General features: G+C 44.4%; 1 protein-coding gene across 9 annotated transcripts in view; it reads right to left on the minus strand.

The window, feature by feature from the left end:
• ifngr2 (interferon gamma receptor 2) overlaps positions 1–26723 on the minus strand; it is a 149637-nt gene that overhangs the window by 43736 nt on the left and 79178 nt on the right. For 8 of the 9 annotated variants that reach the window (XR_009715716.1, XM_061286754.1, XM_061286757.1 and 5 more), the window contains 3 exons: positions 25858–26027; positions 14027–14169; positions 13688–13829 (listed from right to left, as the gene is read on the minus strand). Coding sequence is in view for 8 of the 9 variants with exons in the window: in XM_061286754.1 (XP_061142738.1) it covers positions 13688–13829; positions 14027–14169; positions 25858–26027 (455 nt within the window). In the remaining variant the exon portion in view is untranslated. Of the gene's footprint in view, positions 1–7755; positions 7939–13687; positions 13830–14026; positions 14170–25857; positions 26028–26723 lie in introns of all 9 variants that reach the window. The other variant, XM_061286756.1, reaches the window with a different exon arrangement.

The following is a 26723-nucleotide window of genomic DNA, read 5'->3' on the forward strand; positions in this document are numbered from 1 at the left end:
CCAGCTCGGGCTCCTTTCCAGCCAGAGATGTGACATTCCATGTCCCAAGAGCCAGCTTCTGCAGCCGGGGATCAGACCGCCAAGGTCCCTGCCTTTAGCCGCCGCCCACCTCGCACTGCACCCGACCCCTTTGGCCCCTCCCACAGGTGGTGAGCCCATGGGAAGGGGGACCCACGTTTCCTTTTTGGGCTGTGCCCGGCCGGGCCCCATGGGCGAAGGCTTGGCCACCAGACACTCGGCTTCGAGCCCCGCCTCCAGCCCTGGCTCCAGAGGGGGGCCCCGGTGACCCGCGTCCGGGCGAGGGAAAATGAGATCCATTTTTTTTTCATCATAAGGGGCTAATGTGAGCCGTGCTTTGTCTGGCCCCTCACCTAGGACCCGTTTGCCATGGGTGACCCGACCAGGGGCATGAAGCCCTAGACAACATGGCTCCTAGGATCATAGGGGCACGCAAACCCCTCCACCACAATAAGGTGACGACTCACGGAGGGGTTGAATACCCTACTAGTATACTTTTTCATGATATTCTAATATTTTGAGATGGGATATTGGAGTTTTCTTAAGCTGTATGCCATAATCAGCGATATTAAAATAATAAAAAACTTGCAATATTTCAGTTGATTTGTAATTAATCCAGAATGTATGACATTCTTTTTAATTGGATTAGAGAAAATAAAGAACTTTATCACAATATTCTAATTTTCTTGTATATACACTCTGTGTATGTGTATACAGTATATACAGGGTCCGGCAATGATCTGACACACTTGTAGGTTTAATAAAATGCAAATACCGGTTTTTCCCATGTATAATGCGCAAAATCTAACTAATTTATTGTCCTAAAATCTGGACAATCATTAAACATGGGCCCAAAAAAAGAAATTTTTTTTTTTTTTTAAATCCGGATATGATACGGAGGCCACCATTACAGATGCGCTTTCTTCTCTGCTGTTCACTTCAAACACGCTCCATACGAACACAATGCTCTCGTATCAGACGCTTGCTCGATCACCTGCTCGTTTGCTGTCACAATGTACCCTACACAAATCCGAAACATTTCTTCGCTATTGAGTTTGCTAGCGCATGCGCAGTGATACTGACCGGCAGAATAACATTCGGTTGTTCCCAAAGATGATCTTTTTTCTGAAATAATTTTACGTTTACGGACTTAAGTAGGAGTCAAAATTTGGGTGCCTATTATACATGGGTACAGGCTTTTTTCCAGCATCAACATGCCATTTCTAGGGTGCGTATTATACATGGGGGTGCATTATACATGGAAAAAAACGGTAAATTAAAGAAACAAAAAAGTTTTTTTTATTTTCGAAAAGTACATATAGGTATGATGCCATTAATTTCAATTTTGTTTCGTTTTTGAATAATGTTATTTTGGTTTTACCGCGGCCACATTTTCTGGAGTTCTGGCGGTGCGAGGTTGGCTGGTTGATTTTCGTTTCAATGATGATCCACTGGCTCTGAAGTTAGTAACCCATAACAAGATCGAGTTTCGAGCAGGTACGGGATCATGTCTACCAAGTCTGAAGCCCAAACGGAACGCTCATTGTGTTGCAGTTACAGATTTGTTCTTGATAAACGTTTCCACAATGAAAGCCCACGAGACCGTTTAATCCGGCCCGCCAACCCTGAACAAATTGTATTATTAAACTTTTTTTTTGGTCATTTTGCCTGCAATGACTGCGTTTCCCCAGTAGACGAGGAACCGCTCGCCTGCGCATTTACTACCGGAAGCCGTGTCAGAAAGCTCGGTGCACACTCACAAGTGCGTGTACGTACTCAGTAGTACGGACATGGCGCACTCGCGCTCTATTTGTATCAGTCCCGAATTTAGAGCGTGGGCTGTGACGACAGCATTCTTGTAATTCGCGCGCTGAGCTTTCAGATGCAGTTTTGCGCTAAAGCCACCCACAAACCTTCCCCTGGAATCCTTCCATTAAAATGACTCGCCCAAGGAAAAGCAAGGTGGACACAGTGCCGAGCGTTTTAAAGAGAGTGGCCAATTTGGCTCGACGTACGCGACGTGACGTTCAGCCACATGAACGTCAACATCAACCCGTCACAGATCGAGGTAAACGGACCAACACCTCGGATCTCGCCTAAGAATTGCCACAACAAATTTTACTCCTGCCTATGACGCACTAGCAAACTTAAACAAAAAAGACAGCGGTGTCTACAAGCCTACTGGAACCTACAAAAGGATTATAAGGAAGGAACACAAGAACTTTAAGAGACTGCTCATATGTGTCAGAGAGATTCTGCTCTGACAACTGAGCTGAACTTTTATCTGTTAAGATTGTGCATGGCACAACAGAAAGTTAATGTTCCATGGCTTTTTTTTCTATGAAGAACCTAGAGAGCGTTATTTACCGTAAATTCCGGACTATTAGCCGCACCGGATTATAAACCGCACCAGCTAAAATTGGGGGATACTTTAGTTTTTTTCTTATATAAGACGCACCGGACTATAAGCCGCACGTGCACACGCGTCTTTTACAAAGAAAGACCGTTCACAGAAAGCCTTTTTAAAGTTTTAATAACATACTTTAACATGTCTTTCTAAACATTGCCTGTGACGCAGCAGTAGTACCGCAGCAACACGGAAGTGTGCACGCGAGTCATTATCAAAGAAAGACTGGACACAGAAAGCTTTATCAAAGTTTTAATAACATACCTTAACATTTCTTTCCAACGCGAGTCATTAACAAAGAAAGACTGGACACAGAAAGCTTTTTTAAAGTTTTAATAACATACCTTAACATTTCTTTCCAAACACTGCCCGTGCCGCGGCAGTAATACCGCAGCAACACGGAAGTAACACAAGACTAATAGTCTAATGCCCGTGCGCACACGGGAAAGAGGCGGCTCTGTATGGGAGAGACGTTGAAGAGGAATAAAAACACCCTTGGAAACCAAAACTTGCCCCTCGTCGTGACTCGGAGCCGCAACAAATGTTTCGGATTTGTGTAGGGTACATTGTGACAGACAGCAAACTAGCAGGTGATCGAGCGAGCGTCTGATACAAGAGCATTGCGGTCGTATGGAGCGTGTTTGAAGTGAGGTAGATTAAAAAGAAAACTACCCGGTAAAAGTCACTGAGACGTGGCGGTAACACAGCAGCAACACGGTAGTACAGCACCAACAGGGCTCGTTAAAAAAACATACCAGTAAAAGTAAGAAAAGAGCTTCATCGTCTTCATCTTCCTCCTGTGCACTGAAACCATCGAAGTCTTCCTCCTCAGCGTCCGATTGGAATAGCGTTAGATATCCTTCGCCTCACACTTTCTCAGTCTCTCTTTCGTCGTCGCTTTTATGCATTTCTTCGAGTGTGTTGAGGGTCTGTTCATGTTAATTTTATTCATGCACAAAGCGCTAAATTACCGTTTTTTTCCGTGTATAGTGCGCCCCCATGTATAGTACGCACCCCTAAAAATGGCATGCTGATGCTGGAAAAAAGCTTGTACCCATGTATAATACGCACCCAATTTTTATGAATTATTTGAAAATTTTTATTTATTTTTTTTAAGTCCCAATGATCGTCACACACGCAGGGAGGCAATGGGTCCCATTTTTATAGTCTTTGGTATGGTCTTAACTAGGCTGGATGTAATTTTTTTTGTTGGCGTTGATTTCTCCGACTGCCCGTAAACGCACCACCGCGCTCCGTGCGCACACGGGAAAGAGGCGGCTCTGTATGGGAGAGACGTTGAAGAGGAATAAAAACACCCTTGGAAACCAAAACTTGCCCCTCGTCGTGACTCGGAGCCGCAACAAATGTTTCGGATTTGTGTAGGGTACATTGTGACAGACAGCAAACTAGCAGGTGATCGAGCGAGCGTCTGATACAAGAGCATTGCGGTCGTATGGAGCGTGTTTGAAGTGAACAGCAGAGACGAAAGGAACAAGGCAAAGTGTTGTGAAATAAAATATTACCTGTAATACGGATTTAGGTAGAAAACTGAACTCTCACTCTTTATATAGCTGACGTGTCTTGCGCATCCGTTCTGCGCATCTGTAATGGTATGATATCCGGTTTGCGTGTGTGCGCGTGTGCGTGTGTGCGCGTGTGTGCGAGAGCGAGAGAGAGCGAGAGAGAGAGTGCGAGAGAGAACGCTCAACCGTAGCACACCGCCGACCGCCCAACTGCACCGCGCTGGTAGCATTATTGTGACAGAGCCGTCGCTGAAATTTAGAAGATATTTTTAAAGTCCTGATGTACTTTCTAAAATTTAAGTGGACCTCAGTGCGCACTGCGCAGGGAGCTTAATTTGGTGCGGTCGCGCAAAGTGTTGTGAAATAAAATTTTACCTGTAATACGCATTTTGTTATTTGCTGATTGAAACTGCTAATTAAACTGTGAATTGAAACTAATAGGAAGAAAACAACTCTCGCTCTTAATATAGCTGACGTGTCTTGCGCATCCGTTCTGCGCATCTGTAATGGCGGCCTCCGTATGACGTCCGGTCCGCGATGGAGATTAAAAACAAACAATATTTGACAATAACACACCATCAAGGATTGCACCATCGCATCAAACGATGTGTCGTCAATTATGTATTTTAAGTGTGTTGGCCAGGATGGCTGAATGCGATGCGCGATTGACAACAAACAAGAAGAAAGGTGAGTTTTATTTCGGGGGAGATTTGTCATGTCTCGTCCCCAGTTTTGCTATGTGTCTAGGTTGCCATAGTTTCTGTTCGCGTCGCCCCTCTCTTCCTGTGTCACCTCAATCGATGTAACGTGTTTTGTATTTAAGTCCTGTCTGCCCCTCGCTCACCGTTGGATCATTGCATGTGTTACTGTCATTCTGTTCCTGTCTTTGGTAATGTCACCCTGTCTTTTCGTTCCACGACTTTGTCGGTCAGTCCTGTTGTTGGTTTTGTTGTACCATGACTTTCTTTAAAAAAAAAAAAAAAAAAAAGTTAAAAAAAAAAAAAAATTAAAAATTTTTTTCTTTGTACCCATGTATAATACGCACCCCAGATTTTAGGACAATAAATTAGGTAAATTTTGCGCACTATACACGGAAAAAAACGGTACATTAAACTAGCGAGCAACACGTATAGACGGATGGGACCAAGAAATAAAGAAAAGGGTGACGCAACCGTCTTGACAAACTAGCACGTCTTCTTCGGCGCATTATCGTTTCTTCGTCTGTCTCGCTCTTGCTTCCTGCTAGAGCGCCCCGGAGGCCGTAAAAATCCATAAATACGCCGCGCCGCCATTTAAGATCTATTTCCCTCTTTGACAGCCAAATCGATTGCTTTTAACTAAAAATCAAATGCATTTCTTCGTGTTTTCCATGAGGGTGTGTGCATGATGCGCGAAATGTTCAAAACACAAACTAGCACGTCTTCTTCGGCGCATGTCTCGCTGACAGACAAAGAAGAAATAATAATAATAAGAAGAAGCAGCAATCCTGCTAGAGCGCCCCCTGGAAGCCGTAAAAATCCATAAATACGCCACGCCGCCATTTAAGCCTCGGGGTTCAAAGTAACCTTCTGAATAAAACGCATTAAAAGTTCACAATCATTACAACTTGCTTTTGGTGAGCAAAATGTCAGAAGAATTTTATTTAAATGCTGATTGATTGGGTTTTAATACAATGCAGATGGTCCAAACAGCGCAGGTCACCTAGCGTACATTCCTACTAAAGCTCATAATAGTCACAAGCAACACAGCCAGAATAAGCACCAGCCATAGTAGTGTTTCAAAATAGTATTTTTGTTGTTGTTTTTTTTCTTCAAGATACCGCATTTTTCACATGTCCTGAGTGTTGTTAGTCACCTAAATGTTGAACAGAGGGTGTGTTTTACCGAAGTCAAATTCCTTGTTTGGCACGCTCAAACATGGCGAATAAAAAACTCTTGAATCTTCAAGTGATCAAGTCATCACAAAAATCACGAAAAAAAACCTTATATAAGCCGCACCTGACTATAAGCCGCAGGGTTCAAAACTTTGGAAAAAAGTCGCGGCTTATAGTCCGGAATTTACGGTAGTTATTATTTATTTCCTGTTTTTTCTGTGAAGAACTCAGAGAGGGTTATTTAGTTATTATTTATTTCATTAATAGTGTTATTATTTGTTTCTTGACTTTTTTTCTGCTAAGAACCTGGAAAGGGTTATTAAATAACCGTTATTTGGTTATGTGTGGCTTTCTGGAAAACAATAATTTTTTTAAGATCCCGTACGATCGTCACACTTTTTCTGTAACAAACTGACACCGGCCCCCCATCAGAGAAGGGAAAAGTTATGTGGCCCGCACAGGAAAAGGTTTGGGGACCCCTTTATAATATAATCATATATAATCATTTATAATATAAATGATACTGAAAATTATAATATGGAAGAAGTGGCAAACAGTTTTAATCCCAACTATACTAAAAATAATTAGTTCGATCGTCCTTTGTCAACAATGCCGTGTGCTGCGCCGCAGTTCAAATTATTCCACAGGCCCATACAACGATATATAAACTATAATTTAAATAACTATCACATAAACAACAATATTATCAAACCATTTGTGTCATTACAAATCATTAAATCCATCGATCAAATTTCTCGTCCTTTATGTCATCCTGGTGACAGAGGACATGTCCAGAGGATATGGCGCTTTCAAGTGTTAATTACTTTATTTGATTTTTTCTCTCTATTTTTCATGTTTTGAATATGTTCAAGATAAAGATATCAAAGCATGTGAAATGATCAACTATACTAAAAATAATGTGAAGTTGTCAACTATACTTGTAAGTAAGTGATGTGCTAATGATCAAGTAAAGATTTGTGAAAAAAAACATATACAAGTCGCTCCTGAGCATAAGTCGCCCCGCCACCCAAACTATGAAAAAAAACGCCACCACCAAGGTCTGTTCTCCCTGCTATCCTTTGGGAAGAGGTTTCGCAGCATCCGCTGCAGGTCCACCAGGTTCTGCAACAGTTTTTCCCTACTGCCGTCAGACTGTTGAACAGTCAACTTAGCATTCCTCTGCGCATTTTGTAAATACTGTTTTTGTTTCCTGCACTGTTTACATACTTTATCACTGCTGCACTCATACTTATCTTATTTCATATTTATATAGTAATGTCACTATTTATTCAGCCGAAATATCATTTCATTGTGGAGAGCCGTATGCGACGAAATTTCGTTTTGTGTGCACCAAGTGTTTACAAAATGACAATAAAGTCTGTCTAAGTCTAATCAGTTCTGTGTAAATGTTGGGCCTCACATAGCAAAAAACATAACGATTCCAGCGCCAGATGTAGGCAAATTAATAGAAAGGAATCCTCACTCAATGTTTTTGAAGGCAGTTGATGAAAATGAAATCATTAAGATTGTAAAACAATGCAAAAATAAAACATCTACCGACTGCAATGGGATTGATATGATGTTAGTTAAGCAAATCATTGAGGGGATTTCAAAGCCACTTGTGTACATCTGTAACTTTTCATTTTTAACTGGTACGTACATTCCCAAAGAAGATGAAAATTGCTAGTCATTTCTCTTTATAAAACTCGGAGCAAACACAACTTTACAAACTACAGACCTGTCTCAATATTGCCACAACTCTCAAAAATATTGGAAAAGCTTTTTAACAGTAGAATGGATGGATTTTTGGAAAAACAAATTATTTGCAGAGAACCAATATGTGTTTACTTAGTTTAAGTGCACTAAATACACAGGACACCGTCGCCCTTTCTCTCTCACTTGCGTGCGCAACACACACACACACATACACACACCTATGAGCACGCTCACTCCGAAAAGTCTTCACTCCTCCGGTCTCGCGTCAACTCTCAGTTCCCAGTCCCGTAAAGGGTATACTCGTCGTGGCCACGGTCTTTCCTGGTTGTCGCCTCCGCCTCTGGGAACATCAGGTATCTTGCGATCCAGCTCGAAGGACCAACTTATGTTAGGTTTATTTCCTAAACATCTCACAAACAATGAGGAGAGAAGACGCTTCCAGTTAATTGCAAGGAGAATTAGGCGAGCCGCATGCTGGTCTCTCAACTACCGTAATTTTCGGACTATAAGTCGCGGGTTTTTTCATAGTTTGGGTGGGGGGGGCGACTTATGCTCAGGAGCGACTTATATATGTTTTTTTTCACAAATCTTTACTCGATCATTAACACATCACTTACTTACAAGTATAGTTGACCACTTCACGTTATTTTTAGTATAGTTGATCACTTCACATGCTTTGATATCTTTATCTTGAACATATTCAAAACATGAAAAATAGAGAGAAAAAATCAAATAAAGTAATTAACACTTGAAAGCGCCATATCCTCTGGACATGTCCTCTGTCACCAGGATGACATAAAGGACGAGAAATTTGATCGATGGATTTAATGATTTGTAATGACACAAATGGTTTGATAATATTGTTGTTTATGTGATAGTTATTTAAATTATAGTTTATATATCGTTGTATGGGCCTGTGGAATAATTTGAACTGCGGCGCAGCACACGGCATTGTTGACAAAGGACGATCGATAAAAGACGAGAAATTTGATCGATGGATTTAATGATTTGGAGTGACACAAATGGTTTGATGATATTGTTGTTTATGTGATAGTTATTTAAAATATAGTTTATATATCGTTGTATGCACACGGCATTGTTGACAAAGGACGATCGATGGATTTAATGAATTGGAGTGACACAGATGGTTTTATAAACGTGCTATTTTGTAATATATTTTTTTAAATAACTGAATGTTACGTCAGGCCTGTTCTCAGCTCCTCGTTTTTGTTTGTCACGTTAGCATACCATATCGTTTAGCCTGTTGTTGCTCGTTCATGTCTGTTCTTGATGTGTGATTTTGTCGAATAAATTGCCCCCAAATTGCGACTTATACTCTGGAGCGACTTATATATGGTTTTTTTTCACATTTTTGGGCATTTTATGGCTGGTGCGAATTATACTCCGGAGCAATTCATAGTCCGAAAATTACGGTACTCGAATCAGCTCTCCCATCAACCTCACTTTTATTTGGTTTGAGGTCCCCAAGTTACATAAAGGGTTATCTAAGGGGTTTCTTGCAGAGTCTCTGCAAGCAGACATTAGCCAATAAGCTCTTTTGAACGTCATTTCATCATATCATCTAACAGCAGAAAGGTCTTCTCCGGTGGTTTCCTCTTATCGTTGGCTTGAGATCAGCTGGGGCCAAACAAAGGCAACAGATTTCCGCTCCTCTGCTTCTGTTCCTTATTCACTACACGCTTTCCACAGCGATCACAAATGTATAATAACACATAATAAATCATAATGAAATATGAATCCGACACTGTCCATGTGCCTTCTGGAGCAGGGGAACTTTGTGGGCAATGCAGGATTTTTAGCCATTGCAGCAGCATCGATCCATCTTCTATACCATTTGTCCCCACTGGGGTCACGGGCGTGCGAGAGCCTATCACAGCAGTCATTGGGCAGTAGGCGGGGGACAACCTGAACTGGTTGCCAGCCAATCGCAGGGCACACAGAGACGAACAACCATTCACACGCGCACTCACACCTAGGGGCAATTTGGAATTCTCAATGGGCCTACCAAGCATGTTTTTGGAATGTGGGAGGAACCCATGCGGGCACAGGGAGAAAATGCAAACTTCACACAGGGAGGGCCGGAGGTGGAATCGAACCTGCACCCTTCTAATTGTGAGGCGGACGTGCTAAGCAGTGTTAAATTTGGAGTCTGATTGATTGCATGGAGAGGGGTTTTATTCAATTTACACAGTTGACTTAGCTGCAGGTGACATTGTGTCTAAGGAGCAGGAGTGGTATTTAACGAGTCTGTGGGAGCCAAAAATGTTAATGGTTGGCAGGGGATCAAATACTTATTGCCCTCAATAAAATGCCAATCTAATTACCGTTTTTTTCTGTGTATAATGCGCCCCCATGTATAATACGCACCCTAAAAATGGCATGTTGATGCTGGAAAAAAGCCTGTACCCATGTATAATACGCACCCAATTTTTAATATATATATATTCTTTTTAAGTCCCAATGATCGTCACACACGCAGGGAAGCAATAGGTCCCATTGTTATAGTCTTTGGTATGGTCTTAACTAGGCTGGATGTAATTTTTTTTGTTGGCGTTGATTTCTCCGACTGCCCGTAAAGGCACCACCGCGATCAGTGCGGACATATGAAAAAGGCGTGCGGACGTGAAAAAGGCGGCTTTGTATGGGAGAGACGTTGAAGAGGAATAAAAACACCCTTGGAAACCAAAACTTGCCCCTCGTCGTGACTCGGAGCCGCAACAAATGTTTCGGATTTGTGTAGGGTACATTGTGACAGCAAACGAGCAGGTGATCAAGCAAGCGTCTGATACGAGAGCATTGCGGTCGTATGGAGCGTGTTTGAAGTGAACAGCAGAGACGAAAGGAACAAGGCAAAGTGTTGTGAAATAAAATATTACCTGTAATACGCATTTTGTTATTTGCTGATTGTATTGAACTATCACATTCATTGTCAGTCAAGAAGAGAAGAGGACTATTCGCATCGAATCCATAGTGCGCATGCGGAGTGATACTGCCTCGGTATGACGTCCGGTCCGCGATGGAGATTAAAAAACAAACAATATTTGACAATAACACACCATCAAGGATTGCACCATAGCATCAAACGATGTGTCGTCAATTATGAATTTTACTGACTAAGTGTGTTGGGCAGGATGGCTGAATGCGATGCGCGATTGACAACAAACAAGAAGAAAGGTGATTTCAAGTTTTATTTCGAGGGAGATTTGTCATGTCTCGTCCCCAGTTTTGCTATGTGTCGAGGTTGCCATAGTTTCTGTTCGCGTCGCCCCTCCCTTCCTGTGTCACCTCAATCAATGTAACGTGTTTCGTATTTAAGTCCTGCCTGCCCCTCGCTCACCGTCGGATCATTGCATGTGTTACTGTCATGATGTCTGTTTGGTTTCTGTTCCTGTTTTTGGTAATGTCACCCTGTCTTTTTGTTCCACGTCTTTGTCGGTCAGTCCTGTTGTTGGTTTTGTTGTACCATGATTTTCTTAAAAAAATAAAAATTAAAAATTAAAAAAATTGTACATATGTATAATGCGCACCCCAGATTTTAGGACAATAAATTAGTTAAATTTCGCGCATTATACACGGAAAAAAACGGTATATCTTTTATACAATGTGTTTTTTTGCATTTTCTTTTCTATATTCTGTGTCATTGTTAAAAAAAACTATTTTTAAAATTATAGACTGTTTGCTTCTTTGTCAGTAGGCAAATTTACAAAATTAGTGAAGGATCAAATACTTATTTTCCCCACTGTGTGTGCGTATGTGTGCGTGTGCGTCTGAGTTCTCCCTGGATCGCCACCTTGTCGTGGTGGAGAACCTTAAGTGTTCCTATGAACCCAAAAGCAAAACTGTCTGGAGCTTAAACTCCTGGTAGGGTTACCGATGCCGGTAAGGTTAAGGGGGAGGTTCCAGACAAAGCGCGATCCCAAAGAAAAGACCTCAACGGTGGATGTGGCAAATGATGACGTCACAACGGCATTGAAGGCGGGTGAAGTCTGCAACAGAGGGTGGCCTCCAGTCGTCGTGGTCCTCCATGCCATTGGAATCAGTTGTGGTCCTGTGGCGACCAGGAAATAGTGTCGTGGTGGAGAACCTTGTGTGTTCCTATGAACAGTGCACTCTGGTTGCCTTTGCAAAAGCATACAAACAGCTTGGTCTAGTCATCAACATACAGTAAAAAGGACTCAAATCCTCCATCAGCCACCACGAAAAAGTACTCCTGTCCCACCCCCAAAAATCTTCATTGACAACACCAGACTGGAAAATGTGGACCACTTCCAATTTCTGGGCCGCCGCCTTCTATCATCAAAAGTGGACATTGATATACCACCGCCTCAGCTGTGCCAGTGGGGCTTTTCCTAGGCTAAGGAAAAGACTCTTTGAGAGCCGCGACCAAAATCCTGGTCTACAAAGCTGCTGACTCTTCTGTATGGGTCAAAGGCCTGGACCACATACAGCAGGCTGCTGTGACAAGTAAATTTCCCCGCTGTGGGATGAATAAAGTTCTATCATCATCATCATCATCATCATCATTTAAAAACCTTAGAGGTATATCACCAGAGATGCCTCCAAAAACCCTCAGGATCAGTAGGGAAGATCGACGCACCAACACCAGCGTCCTGAAGGAGGCTGACATCCCTACCATCACTGCCACCATCGTACAACACCAGCTCAGATGAACTGGTCATGTTGTCCGCATGCCTGATCTCTGACTTCCAAAACAAGTTCTCTACTCCCAGCTTGTTGAAGGAAAACCTGGCCAAGGAAGCCAGATGATGAGGTATAAGGACAACATTAAAACAAACCTCAGAAGGTTCCACATAGACCTTAAAACCTAGGAAGACATGGCAAAAGACCATGAGAGTGCTGCACTTTGTAATGCTGATGTCCACTGTACTGCAGAAGACAAGCCCAGACTCAGAAAGAAGCGATCATCCACCAAACAGGTCCAACCCAAGCCCACCACCACATTCAACTGTCCACACTGCACAAGAACAATCGGGTCCAGGATCGGCCTTCACGCCCATCTGAAGTGTTAAAAAGTCTCTGACAAAGGCAAAGCCACTTTGCCTTTGTCAGAGACTTTTAATTATAACTCAGGGTGCAAAATCCTGTAAGGTTACCCAAAATACGCCTGAAACACTTTCGGAACAACACGGGGACAGGACCTAGACGGGGGACAGTCATACTCGACCACGAGTGACCGCCTATGATGATGGTGTGTGTGTGTGTGTGTGTGTGTGTGAATGTGTGTGTGTGTGTGCGTGCGTGTGCGTGTAGGTCGTTTAGGGTGGTTATACCCGTTCCACTCTTTCGATGTCACACACACATTTGGTTGAACTGGAGAAAGTTATCTGGCATTCAGAATTTGAAGCCACAAAAAACAACTTTACAGATTTGCACAAACGGTACGCAGAGGTACGTACTCTACGTGCTACATACAGTCCTCTGGTTGTTTTTTTGCCCCGATCTACGTAAAACCTAATGTCCTCTGATTGGTTCATCGGGTCTTCACATTACGGATGTATAATACGGAAGCCAAACAAAACAATTTCACAGATTTTGGAGTCCACACAAAAGGCACTGTCAGGGTTGCTTTATTATGTCTGTTACCATGGTTTCTGTTCGCGTTGCTCCTCCCCTCCTGTGTTACCTCACAATCATTGTAATCTCAGTCACCTGCCTCTTGTTACCTGTCTTGTATTTAAGTCCTGTCTGTGTCGGATCATTGTCAATGTCACCCTGTCTTTTCTTTTTCACGTCTTTGTCGGTCAGTACTCAGTTTACAGAGTCTGTTAGTTTGTGTTCGTCAATAAACCCTGGTCCAAGCTGCACTTGGTCGGCCTGCTCCATTCCGATTTGTGACAGGCACTCCTTATTAAAAGGCCACCTTCCTTTTTTGAGAAAATTAAAGGCTTTTAAGTGTGCCTTAAGGTCCAGAAAATACGGCAATTTTAATTTGTCCTTCTCATATATAAGCTTTTTGTTTTAATTTTCACAATCAACCAGGTCATGACACACATGACACAACACATCTATTGACTCTAAAAAAAACATATTGACACAAAGCAAATAACATGTAGTGTTTCTCAACCATAGACGATAATCAGAAAATAATAATCTAAATTGTTGTGTTACTTGACTGAGGGATGACTTCACACTGGGTGCAGCTGGACAGCCCGACAGGATGGTCAAAGTAAGTGTACTGCACTTTTGCACAGTAGCGCTCTCCCTCCTTTAAATTGTTAATGGACACAGAGGACACAGCATCTTCATATTTCTGTTGAATAGTAGAAATTTCCATGGTAGTTATTATTATCCATGATGAAATAAACCAATATTGTTCAAGATCCCAGTTGATAGTCAGTGACCACCAATCATTATTCATGGTTAGCACCATGTTTGCATTTTCTTGTCATGCTACCACCTTTCCCTTTATTTTAGGCATTCATACTAATTTTTCTTAAAGTGTCTTACCTCCAAGTGTTCTCCCTCTTTTCCAAAGTAAATCCTATGTTTTATGTGGTCACCTTCCAGAGCAATCCCATTTTTTCTACTTAAATAAATAGTGAAGAAACCAGGGCGTGCACTCAGGCGAACTTCAGGACTACAAAGGGTACCTGTAGAAGAAGAACAAAACAGACAAACAAAACAAGACTGATCATCTGCTGCTTGGACTTCAGAATTGATTCTATATATCAAACACAAACTTCAGTACAAAAGGCCAAGCAAATGTTTGACACAAACTGATTCACACTTTCATATGTTTTGTTCGTTTTGGCCCTAGTTCTTTTATATACAAACCGGATTGTGTAAAATGTCAATAAAAAAAATACAATGATTTGAAAATCCTTTTCAACCTATATTCAATTGAATACAGTACAAAGACAACATATTTAATGCTCAAACTCATAAACTTTATTTTATTTGTCAAATAATAATTAACTTAGAATTTCATGGCTGCAACAAGTGCAGTAGATGTTGGGAAAGGGCATGTTTACCACTTTGTTACATCACCTTTCCTTTTAATAACACTTAATAAACGTTTTGGAAGAAAGGAGACTAATTCTCATGTGGAATTCTTTCCCATTCTTGCTTGATGAACTGCTTCAGTTGTTCAACAGTCCCAGGGGTCTTACTTGTCGTATTTTACACTTCATAATGCGCCACACATTTTCAATGGAAGACAGGTCTGGACTGCAAGCGGGCCAGGGGAGAACCTGGACTCTTTTACTTCGAAGCCACGCTGTTGTAACACGTGCAGAATGTGGCTTGGCATTATCTTGCTGAAATAAGCAGTGGCGTACATGAAAAAGACGTCGCTCTGACGGCAGCATATGTTGCTCCAAAATCTGTATGTACTTTTCAGCATTTATGTTGCCTACACAGAAATGTTAGTCACCTATACCATGGGAACTAATGCACCCCCATACCATCACAGATGGCGGCCTTTGAACTTTGCGTTGATAACAGTCCGGATGGTCCGCTTCCTCGTTGGTCCGGAGGACACAACGTTCAGTGTTTCCAAAAACAATTTGAAAAGTGGACTCATCAAACCACAAAACACTTTTTCATTGTGCATCAGTCTATTTTACATGAGCTCGGGCCCAGAGAACCCGGCGGCGTTTTTGGATGTTCATAAACGGCTTTGGCTTTGCATGGTAGAGTTTTAACCCGCACTTACTGATATAGTGATGAACTGTATTTACTGACAGTGGTTTTCTGAAGTTTTCCTGAGCCCATTTGGTGATATCCTTTACACATTCATGTCGGTTTTTAAGGCAGTGCCGTCGGAGGGATCGAAGGTCACGGTCATTCAGTCTTGGTTTCCGGCCGTGGCGCTTACGTGCAGTGATTTCACCAGATTCTCTGAACCTTTTGATGATATTATGGACCGTGAATGTTGAAAACCCTAAATTCCTTGCAAGTTTGCTTTGAGAAATGTTCTTAAACTGTTCAACTATTTTGTCATGCAGTCGTGGACTAAGTGGTGAACCTCGCCTCATCCTTGCTTGTGAATGACTGAGCATGTTTGGGGAGGCTCCTTTTATATCCAATCATTGTACCCAATTAGCCTGATCACATGTGGGATGTTCCAAATAGGTGTTTGACGAGCTTTTCGCAGCTTTCTCTGTATTTTTTGCCACCTTTCCCAACTTCTACTGAAAGTGTTACAGCCATGAAATTCAAAGTTAATTATTATTTAGCAAAAAACAATTAAATTTATCAGTTTGAACATTAAATATGTTCTCTTTATAGTGTATTCAATTGAATAGGGGATGAGAAGGATTTTCAAATGGTTGTAATTTGGATTTATTTACATTTTACACAATTTCCCAACTTGAACCGAATCCGGTTTGTACACTGAGGTCCGAATTCATTAAGAACTGCGTCACTTTTTGTGTGGCGCTAACTCAGGGGTGGGCAAACTTTTTGACTCGCGGGCCGAACTGGGTTCTAAATTTGGACCGGAGGGCCGGACCAGGAGCAGATGGTATAGGCGTTGTGTGAAGTATTATAAGCGACCTGTAAAGGTCATTGCATAGAAGATCTTGGCCTTTAGTAGGTAGTAAAGCATGGATATTCCAAACAAGTTTTTTGAAAACAAATGCATTTATTAACAGCATTAAAAAAAAAAATAATTCACTAAAAAACTGCTATCAGTGATTCTCATAAAATACGACACTGTTATTATGAATAACAATCTCCATCACTTCAGTGCCTGCAGGTCAGATTAATGAAAGATGTTTATCTTATGGGATCACATCAAACGGCAAACATTCTGACCAAATATATCATCTTGAAGAATCGGTGAAAGCATACATCCAAATAAAGTAATCAAAACAGCAACACGGTGAGGGGTATCTGAAAATCAGAGCAGAGTTTTATCTCGCAAACACCTGGTAACAGAGGTGAGGAAACGGGAAACACTTAAGAACTTTACAGGTTAAGATTAGTCGCAAATAGGTGGTGCATCAATGTCCTTGAGCATCCTGCATTGTTTGAAAATGAGAATGGTCGCTAGTTTCAATCCCTGCTATGTGTACAAATCATATTCAAAATGCATTTTTTTACAATAAACTTGAGAGCCTTCCGTTCATTTTCAGTGGGAACAGTGTTGTTGGTGTCCCTTTTTTTCTAGTGCGTCATAGTCTGGAGTAAAATTTGTTGTGGCAATTCTTAGGCGAGATCCGAGGTGTTGGTCCGTTTACCTTGATCTGTGACGGGTTGATGTTGATGTGGCTGAACGTCACGTCGCGTACGTCGAGCCAAATCGGCCACTCTTTTTTAAACACTCGGCACTCACTTCTTTTTTTCGGGCCACTCATTTTAATGGAAGGATTCCAGGGGTTTGTGGGTGGCTTTAGCGCAAAACTGCATCTGAAAGCTCAGCGCGCGAATTATAAGAATGCTGTCGTCAAAGCCCACGCTCTAAATTCGGGACTGATACGAATAGAGCGAGAGTGCGCCAAGTCCGTACTACTGAGTACGTACACGCACTTGTGAGTGTGCACCGAGCTTTCTGACACGGCTTCCGGTAGTAAATGCGCAGGCGAGCGCTTCGCCATCTACTGGGAAAACGCAGTCATTGCAGGCAAAATGACAAAAAAAATAAAAGTTTAATAATACAATTTGTTCAGGGTTGGCGGGCCGGATTAAACGGTCCCGTGGGCCGGATGTGGCCCGCGGGCCGTAGTTTGCCCACCCCTGCGCTAACTGGTAAAAATGGAGCAAACAGATAGCATCCAACCCCAACCTTTTTAGCACCAAGGACCGGATCATTGGCAGACTCTGACGGACCTCAGTACCAGGCCTCTCTCAGCAGGCCTACAGTTAAGGGTGGGGTGACATGTTTGTCCTTTGTGCTCATGCTCTTTTGTATCTTTGATGAACTGTCTTTAGCCTCAGTTGTTGGCAGACAGTCATGGAATAAAGACGTGTTCCTCACTTCTGCTATAAGACAATATTTTCACGGATCGGGTTTTAAAGTGTGGTGGATAAATACAACAAAATAAAATGATACGACCGGTATATAAACAATGGTATTGTGGCGTAAAAGGAAATGAGACGCAGAAGCTGTGTTGCAAAATACTTTACTGAACATACTCAAAAAACATGAAATGGGCAGAACAACAAGGAAAGTGCGTTACCACATAAACACCATATTCCCAACACTCCCTTCATCCCTTAGTTCCATGAAGGAATGCTGTATGAGAACACCACAGTATAATAGAATAATAAACGTGAATCCACTGTGCTCCTATGCAACTTTATAGCAGCATCCTCATACCATTGCGCCAACAATATAAGTAATGACTAAGGTTATGTTATGTTCGCGTCATCAAAGTGTGGGAGAGAATTTGGTCAATTTTTCAAAATACAAACTTCGGTTTTTGAACGTCCCGGTTCTCGAACAAATCGGAATTCGAACAAAAAATTCGAGATTTTTTTGCTTCGGTTGTCAAACAAAATTCGGAGGTTGAACCTTGCGAGATGAGCCGAAAGGACCTGAGAAAACCTGACTCCGCGGGCGCCGACTGACTCCGTTCGTTATTGTATTTTCGTTACTTTGAGGATAGTATTAACCCATAATTATGCCTCCAAAGAAAGCAAGTGGGAGCAGTAAAGCCATCCTAAAACACAAAGACGCTCTTAAAGCAATGCGACAGTGAGCGCCCGGCGCGCTGCGGTTGCGCAATTAGACCAAATTACGTAAGCTCCCTGCGCACTTAGGACCACTTAAATTTTGGAAAGAACATCAGGACTTTAAAAATATTTTCTAAATTTCAGCGACGGCTCTGTCACAATAATGCGACCAACGCAGTGGAGTTGCACGGTCGGCGGCGCACTATGGTTGCGCGTTCTGCGGTGCGCTGCAGTTGCGAAAAAAAATGCGCAAATGAAAAAATGCTTAAGAAAGGTGTTATTTTTAGTCTTGGAACGGATTAAATTTTTTTCCATTATTTGTAATGGGAAAAATAGATTCGGAATTTCACCGATTCACTTCTCGAACCTCCTTCTGGAACGGATTGTGGTCGAAAACCGAGGTTTGACTGTAAAAGATTGTTCAAACTCAAATAAATGAAACCCCTCCGTGAGTCGTCACTTTATTGTGGTGGAGGAGTTTGCGTGACCCTATGATCCTAGGAGCCATGTTGTCTAGGGGTTCATGCCCCTGGTAGGGTCACCTATGGCAAACGGGTCCTAGGTGAGGGGCCAGACAAAGCACGGCTCACACTAGCCCCTTATGATGAATAAAATAAATGGATTTTGTTTTCCCTCGCCCGGACGGGGGTCACCGGGTCCCCCCCCCTGGAATCAGGCCCGGAGGCGGGGCTCGAAGGCGAGCGTCTGGTGGCTGGGACTTTGCCCAGGGGGCCCGGCCGGGCCCAGCCCAAAAAGGCCCCCTTCCCATGGGCTCACCACCTGTGGGAGAGGCCAAAGGGGTCGGGTGCAGTGCAAGCTGGGCGGCGGCCAAAGGCAGGGACCTTGGCGGTCTGATCCCCGGCTGCAGAAGCTGGCTCTTGGGACATGGAATGTCACCTCTCTGGCTGGAAAGGAGCCCGAGCTGGTGTGGGAGGCAGAAAAGTTCCGACTAGATATAGTCGGACTTGCCTCCACGCACAGTTTGGGTTCCGGTTCAAGCCCTCTCGAGAGGGGCTGGACTCTCTTCCACTCTGGAGTTGCCCACGGTGAGAGGCGTCGAGCAGGTGTGGGTATACTTATTGCCACCCGGCTGGGCGCCTGCACATTGGGGTTCACCCCGGTGAACGAGAGGGTAGCCTCCCTCCGCCTTCGGGTGGGGGGACGGGTCCTGACTGTTGTTTGTATATATGCACCAAACGGCAGCTCAGAGTACCCACCCTTCTTGGAGTCGCTGGAAGAAATGCTGGAGAGCGCTCCTTCTGGGGACTCCATCGTTTTACTGGGTGACTTCAATGCTCACGTGGGCAATGAGAGTGACACCTGGAAGGGCGTGATTGGGAGGACCCCCCCCCCCCGATCTGAACCCAAACGGTGTTCTATTATTGGACTTCTGTGCTTGACACGGATTTTCTATAATGAACACCATGTTCAAACATAAGGGTGTCCATGTGTGCACTTGGCACCAGGACACCATAGGCCGCAGTTCGATGATCGACTTTGTAGTCGTGTCATCGGATTTGCGGCCGCATGTTTTGGACACTCGGGCGAAGAGAGGGGCGGAGCTGTCAACTGATCACCACCTGGTGGTGGGTTGGCTCCGATGGAGGGGGAAGATGCCGGTCCAACCTGGCAGACCCAAACGTTCTGTGAGGGTCTGCTGGGATCGTCTGGCGGAATCCCCTGTCAGGAAGAGCTTCAACTCCCACCTCCGGCAGGCCTTTTCCCACGTCCCGGTTGAGGCGGGGGACATTGAGTCCGAGTGGACCTTGTTCCGCGCCTCCATTGTTGAGGCGGCCGACCGGAGCTGTGGCCGTAAGGTCATTGGTGCCTGTCGTGGCGGCAATCCCCGAACCCGCTGGTGGACACCGGCGATAAGGGATGCCGTCAAGCCGAAGAACGAGTCTTATCGGGCCGTTTTGGCCTGCGTGACTCCGGAGGCAGCTGACAGGTACCGGATGGCCAAGCGGAACGCGGCTTCGGCGGTTGCTGAGGCAAAAACCCGGGCGTGGGAGGAGTTTGGCGAGGCCATGGAGAACAACGTCCGTACGGCTTCGAGGAAATTCTGGTCCACCATCCGGCGTCTCAGGAGGGGGAAGCAGTGCAACGTCAACACTGTTTGCAGTGGGGATGACGTGCTGCTGACCTCGACTCGGGGTGTCGTGTGACCTCCTCAATTCCACCTACACGCCTTCCATTGTAGAAGCAAGGCCTGGGGACTCTGAGGTGGGCTCTCCAATCTCTGGAGTCAAAGTCACTGAGGTAGTTAAAAAACTCCTCGGTGGCAAGGCCCCGGGGGTGGATGAGATCCGCCCGGAGTTCTTAAGGGCTCTGTGGGACTGTCATGGCTGACACGCCTCTACAACATTGCGTGGACATCGGGGACAGTGCCTCTGGATGGGCAGACTGGGGTGGTGGTTCCCCTCTTTAAGAAGGGGGACCGGAGGGTGTGTTCCAATTACAGGGGAATTACACTCCTCAGCCTCCCTGTTAAGGTCAATTACGGTAATAAATAAGAGGTACAAAAATGGAGCGAGTGTTCATACAGCATACAGTCAGAATCACATAGCGCAAAAGTACAGGACGCTACACAGAAGGGAGAGAGAGTTCAGGATCCTAACAGCCTGGAGTATGAAGCTATTGGTGAGCCTGGTGGTGCGGGAGCGCAGGCTCCTGTACCTCTTCCCAGAGGGCAGAAGATCAAACAAAGAGTGAGCGGGGTGACTCACATCGTTCACAATTGTGGTCGCTTTGCGGGTGAGATGGGAGGTGTAAATGTCCTGCAAGGAGGGGAGTGAAGCACCAATAATCTTACCAGCCGTGTTCACTATGCGCTGCAGGGTCTTCCTGTTGTATTCAGTGCAGCTACCACCCCAAACAGCGATACAATTGGAGAGGACGCTCTCAATGGTGCCGTCGATGGTCAGCGGCAGGTGTTGGGTGTGACCCTTCCGGAAGTCAACAACAATCTCCTTGGTCTTGTTGACGTTGCACCACGCGGTCAGAAGGTCAACCTCCAACCTGTACTGAGTCTCGTCGACCTTAAATAGTGCACCTGGCATTATTAGTTTGGTGATGTACTTGACCTTTTCTCTTTTGAATCTCATTTTGTGGATTTTAAATCTTCTCATCTTGGTTTATTCACCTGATTAGTCATGCATTACAATTTTGTTATGTCCTACAATAAAAAAAACGTTATTTAGGAGACCTTTATCAGACATGAGATGATATCACGATATCACGACTCCATCTGTCAATTTCTATCAATATCATGTTGGTCATGTCACACAATAAATTTGGCTGAGCAGAGGTGTGTGTAAGAGGAAGGGATGGGGTGATGTTCATGTGTGCCCATGTGTATGATGTGGCTCTTTACGGTAACACAGTAAAAAATGTGGCTCAGTCTCTGACAGGTTGGTCACCCCTGTTTTAATCAAATTAAAAATTATTATCAAAATGCAATTGTGAAATTTGATCCATCCATTTTCTGTCCCGCTTGTCCCCACTGAGGTCGCGGGTGTGCTGGAAATTATCCCAGCAGTCATCGGGCAGCAGGTGGGGGACACCCTAAACTGGTTGCCAGCAAATCGCAGGGCATACAGAGACCAACAACCATTCGCACTTAATTTAGAGTGTTCAATTGGCCTAGCGCAGGGGTGGGCAAACTACGGCCCGCGGGCCACATCCGGCCCACGGGACCGTTTATTCCGGCCCGCCAACCATGAACAAATTGTATTATTAAACTTTTTTTTGGGTCATTTTGCCTGCAATGACTGCGTTTCCCCAGTAGATGGCGAAGCGCTCGCCTGCGCATTTACTACCGGAAGCCGTGTCAGAAAGCTCGGTGCACACTCACAAGTGCGTGTACGTACTCAGTAGTACGGACATGGCGCACTCTCGCTCTATTCGTATCAGTCCCGAAATTAGAGCGTAGGCTTTGACGACAGCATTCTTGTAATTCGCGTGCTGAGCTTTCAGATGTAGTTTTGCGCTAAAGCCACCCACAAACCTTCCCCTGGAATCCTTCCATTAAAATGAGTGGCCCGAAAAAAAGAAGTGAGTGCCGAATGTTAAAAAAGAGTGGCCAATTTGGCTCGACGTACGCGACGTGACGTTCAGCCACATCAACATCAACCCGTCACAGATCGAGGTAAACGGACCAACACCTCGGATCTCTCCTAAGAATTGCCACAACAAATTTTACTCCAGACTATGACGCACTAGCAAAAAAGTGAGACCAACAACACTGTTCCCACTGAAGATGAACGGGAGGCTCTCAAGTTTATTGTAAAAAAATACATTTTGAATATGATTTGTACACAGAGCAGGGATTGAAACTAGCGACCATTCTCATTTTCAAATAATGCAGGATGCTCAAGGACATTGATGCACCACCTATTTGCGACTAATCTTAACCTGTAAGGTTCTTAAGGCTTACTTTAAGGAAGTGTTTCCCGTTTCCTCACCTCTGTTACCAGGTGTTTGTGAGCTAAAACTCTGCTCTGATTTTCAGATACCCCTCACCGTGTTGCTGTTTTGATTACTTTATTTGGATGTATGCTTTCACCGATTCTTCAAGATGATATATTTGGTCAGAATGTTTGCCGTTTGATGTGATCTCATAAGATAAACATCTTTCATTAATCTGACCTGCAGGCACTGAAGTGATGGAGACTGTTATTCATAATAACAGTGTCGTATTTTATGAGAATCACTGATCAGTTTTTTAGTGAATTATTATTATTATTATTTTTTGTAATGCTGTTAATAAATGCATTTGTTTTCAAAAAACTTGTTTGAAATATCCATGCTTTACTACCTACTAAAGGCCAAAATCTTTTATGCAATGACCTTTACAGGTCGCTTATATGACTTCACACAAAGCCTACGTCCATCTGCTCCTGGTTCGGCCCTCCGGTCCAAATTTCGAACCCAGTTCGGCCCGCGAGTCAGAAAGTTTGCCCACCCCTGGCCTAGCGTGTATGTTTTCGGGATGTGGGAGGAAGACCCATGCAAGCACAGGGAGATGCTACATGCAAACTCCACGCAGGGAGGGCTGGAGGTGGAATCGAAACCACAATTTCTGAACTGTGAGGCAGACATCAAAGTCAAAGTCAGCTTTATTGTCAATCTCTTCACATGTCAAGACACACAAAGAAACCGAAATTACGTTTCCTCTATCCCACGGTGACGAGACATATTACACAATAGACATACAAGTAAACGACACAATACAAAAACAAGAAGGCACAAACAATAAATAATAAGAGTGATGAATAAATAATAAATGAACAGATAACACAATAAATAAGAGGACCAAAACGGAGCCAGTGTGCATACAGCAGACAGTAAGCATAGCGCAAAAGTACAGGACGCTACGCAGAAAGGGGAAGCGAGTTCAGGATCCTAACAGCCTGGAGTATGAAGCTGTTGAGTCTGGTGGTGCGGGAGCGCAGGCACCTATACCTCTTCCCAGAGGGCAGAAGATCAAACAAAGAGTGAACGCGGTGACTCACATCACTCACAATCGTGGTCGCCTTGCGGGTGAGATGGGAGATGTAAATGTCTTTCAAGGAGGGGAGTGAAGCACCAATAATCTTACCAGCCGTGTTCACTATGCGCTGCAGGGCCTTCAAGTCGTAGTCAGAGCAGCCGCCACCCCACACAGCAATACAGCTGGAGAGGACGCTCTAAATAGTGCCACGGTAAAATGTAGTCATGACGGCCGGAGGAGCGCTCGCTCGCCTGAGTTTCCGCAGGAAGTACAGGCGGCGCTGGGCCTTCTTCGCCAGTGATGCACCACGTGGTCAGAAGGTCAACCTCCAGCCTGTATTGAGTCTCGTCTCCCTTGGTGATGAGACCCACCATAGTTGTGTCGTCAGCAAACTTCACTATGCGGTTGTCGCTGTGGGTTGCAGTGCAGTCATGCGTCAGGAGGGTGAAGAGTAGCGGATTGAGCATGCAGCCTTGGGGGGCCCCTGTGCTCAGCGTGATGCTGGCGGAGATTTTGTCGCCAACACGTACCACCTGTGGCCTCTGACAGAGGAAGTCCAGTAGCCAGTTGCAGAGGTAGGTACTGAGTCCCAGTTTGCTGATGAGACGTTGTGGCACAATGGTGTTGAAGGCAGAACTGAAGTCCACAAACAGCAATCTCACATACGAGTCCCTTCTCTCCAGGTGGGTGAGGGCCGAGTGGAGCGCAGAGCGGATGGCATCCTCAGCGGACCGTTTGGCTCGGTACGCAAACTGGAAGGGGTCAAAACGGAACGGATGTGCTCCATGACAAGCCGCTCAAAGCACTTCATGATGATGGGCGTAAGTGCCACGGGGCGGTAGTCATTGAAGCAGGATGGAGCAGGTTTCTTCGGCACAGGTACGATGGTGGCAGCTTTGAAACACGACGGGACAATGGCCTGCTGCAGGGAAGTGTTAAAGATGTCCGTGAAGACATCCGTCAGCTCACCAGCGCAGCCCTTCAGCGCTCGACCCGGGATGTTGTCAGAGCCCACCGCCATACGGATGTTGATAGCGGCAAGCGCCCTCCTCACGCTGTCGGCAGAGAGGCACAGGGGCAGCTCGCGTGAAGGGGGAGTGGCCTTCAGCGGGCAAGTTCTGTTCAGGTCATTGAGCAGACGGACGTCTCCTTCACAGCTCTGCGGCGCGGGCTTGTAGTCTGTGATGGTCTGAATGCCCTGCCAAAGGCTCCGTGCGTCCCTGCTGTCCTTGAAGTAGACGGTAATTTTGCAAGAGAACGCCCTCTTCGCTTCTTTGATGCCCCGGGACAGGTCAGCCCTCGCAGTCCTCAAGCCAGCTAAGTAACATGCTAAGTAACTAGTGTTTTGCCGAGGTGCCCCAATCGTGAAATGTATGTTTACAAATATTTGTATCCTTCATTTTATATCACATATACCGTTACAGGGCTCGAAACTAACGATTGCCCGATTGCCCGGGGCAAGTAGCGATGGCAGACGGGCAAGTAGAATTTTTCCTCACTTGCCCGAACTTGCCCTGCCATAATACCATGTTTTCAAGCTGTAAAAAGACGATTTTGTGCATAATTTCTCGCAACTTCTGCCGCTTCTGGTCCGACATTTTGTTTTCTAGGGAGCGGTTAGTTTCTCGTGTAAGTCTGCAATACATTGATAACGGCAAAGCGCTTCGTAATTAAATGCATGCTCCGTCACCCGTCCCTGGCTCTTCTGCGCCTGCGCACCAGCAGAGCTTGTTTCCGGTTGGCGGATACGAAGGCATATGAAGGCAAAACTTATAGTGTTGTCTTTTTTATTGCAAAAATGTGTCGGGCAAGTAAAAATCCACTCCAAAAAAATTCGGGCAAGTAAAATTTTGTTTCGGGCAAGTAAAATTTTCTCCAACTTGCCCGAGGGCAACTTGGGCAAAAAATAAGCTTCGAGCCCTGCGTTACCATGAAGAAATGCAATTTACATCGTTTTACAGATTGTGGGCCATTTTGGCCCAGTTCTACATTCAATATTTGAAACTGAATGTTGAATTTGTAGCTGAATGTTTACCTTTTTTAAACTAAAAAGTGCACATTCAATATTTTGATGGTAGTAAAATTCAGGGTTAGTAATTCTGAATCAGATTGCAAAATATACTTCTAGTTTAGTAGATGTACCTATTTTTTTGGTGCACGACATGCTTACCTTGTCTGCTACAGGCTCTGACTAGATCTGAAGTCAGCCCACGCCGTTCTGCTTGAACACCCAGCATAACACAGCCATGCTCTGCCTCGGCTTTGATGGAAGTGACCTTACACGAAGTAAAATTAATCTGCTTGCAGGTTGGGACATCTTTCCAAAGATCAGAGTCAAAGCTGAATTTAAAAAAAGAAACAACGGGCAACTCAGACTCTGGTTTTCACAAACTTTAAAAACTATTTTGGAAAAGAATAACAAATACTGTTCCATTTAAATAAATACCAAAATTTCACACCCATACTCCATTCAATGTACTGGCTCATTTCATCTTGGATCAATTTCAAAATCCTGCTACGCAGCCATAAATCCATTTATGGACCTGCACGGACCTACCACCCATGACTCATCATGCTACAGTCCATCACCGACAGACACACTCAGATCTACGGAGGTGGTACCCCATACCTGGACTTCAGAGCAGATTTACCGTATTTACCTTATGTTCCTTACGTTCCATCTCGTAACCTTTGTTCGCAAAACGCTAGTCTTTTACTGACACCGAGGGCCAAGAAAATGTTTGCAGGGTCCAGAGCATTTTCTATTCGGGCTCCAGAGCTGTGGATTGCCCTACCATTGGATATTAGAACTGTTACCTCAGTAGAAACATTTAAGACAAGTTTAAAGACACATTTCTATGATATGGCCTTTAATTAACCTGTAGTGTTCAATTCGGCTGGAGTTTCTTTTTGCTCTCTCTCCCCATACCCCCTCCCCCCACCCCTCTCCGGCTGGGGAGGTGGTTAGGTGACACCCAAGCTGACAACGGCTATCTGGATTCTCGTGGACCAATTCAGGATGAAGGAACTGCAGCT

This window comes from Syngnathus typhle, linkage group LG9, assembly GCF_033458585.1.
Source record: "Syngnathus typhle isolate RoL2023-S1 ecotype Sweden linkage group LG9, RoL_Styp_1.0, whole genome shotgun sequence".
Lineage (NCBI taxonomy): Eukaryota > Metazoa > Chordata > Actinopteri > Syngnathiformes > Syngnathidae > Syngnathus > Syngnathus typhle.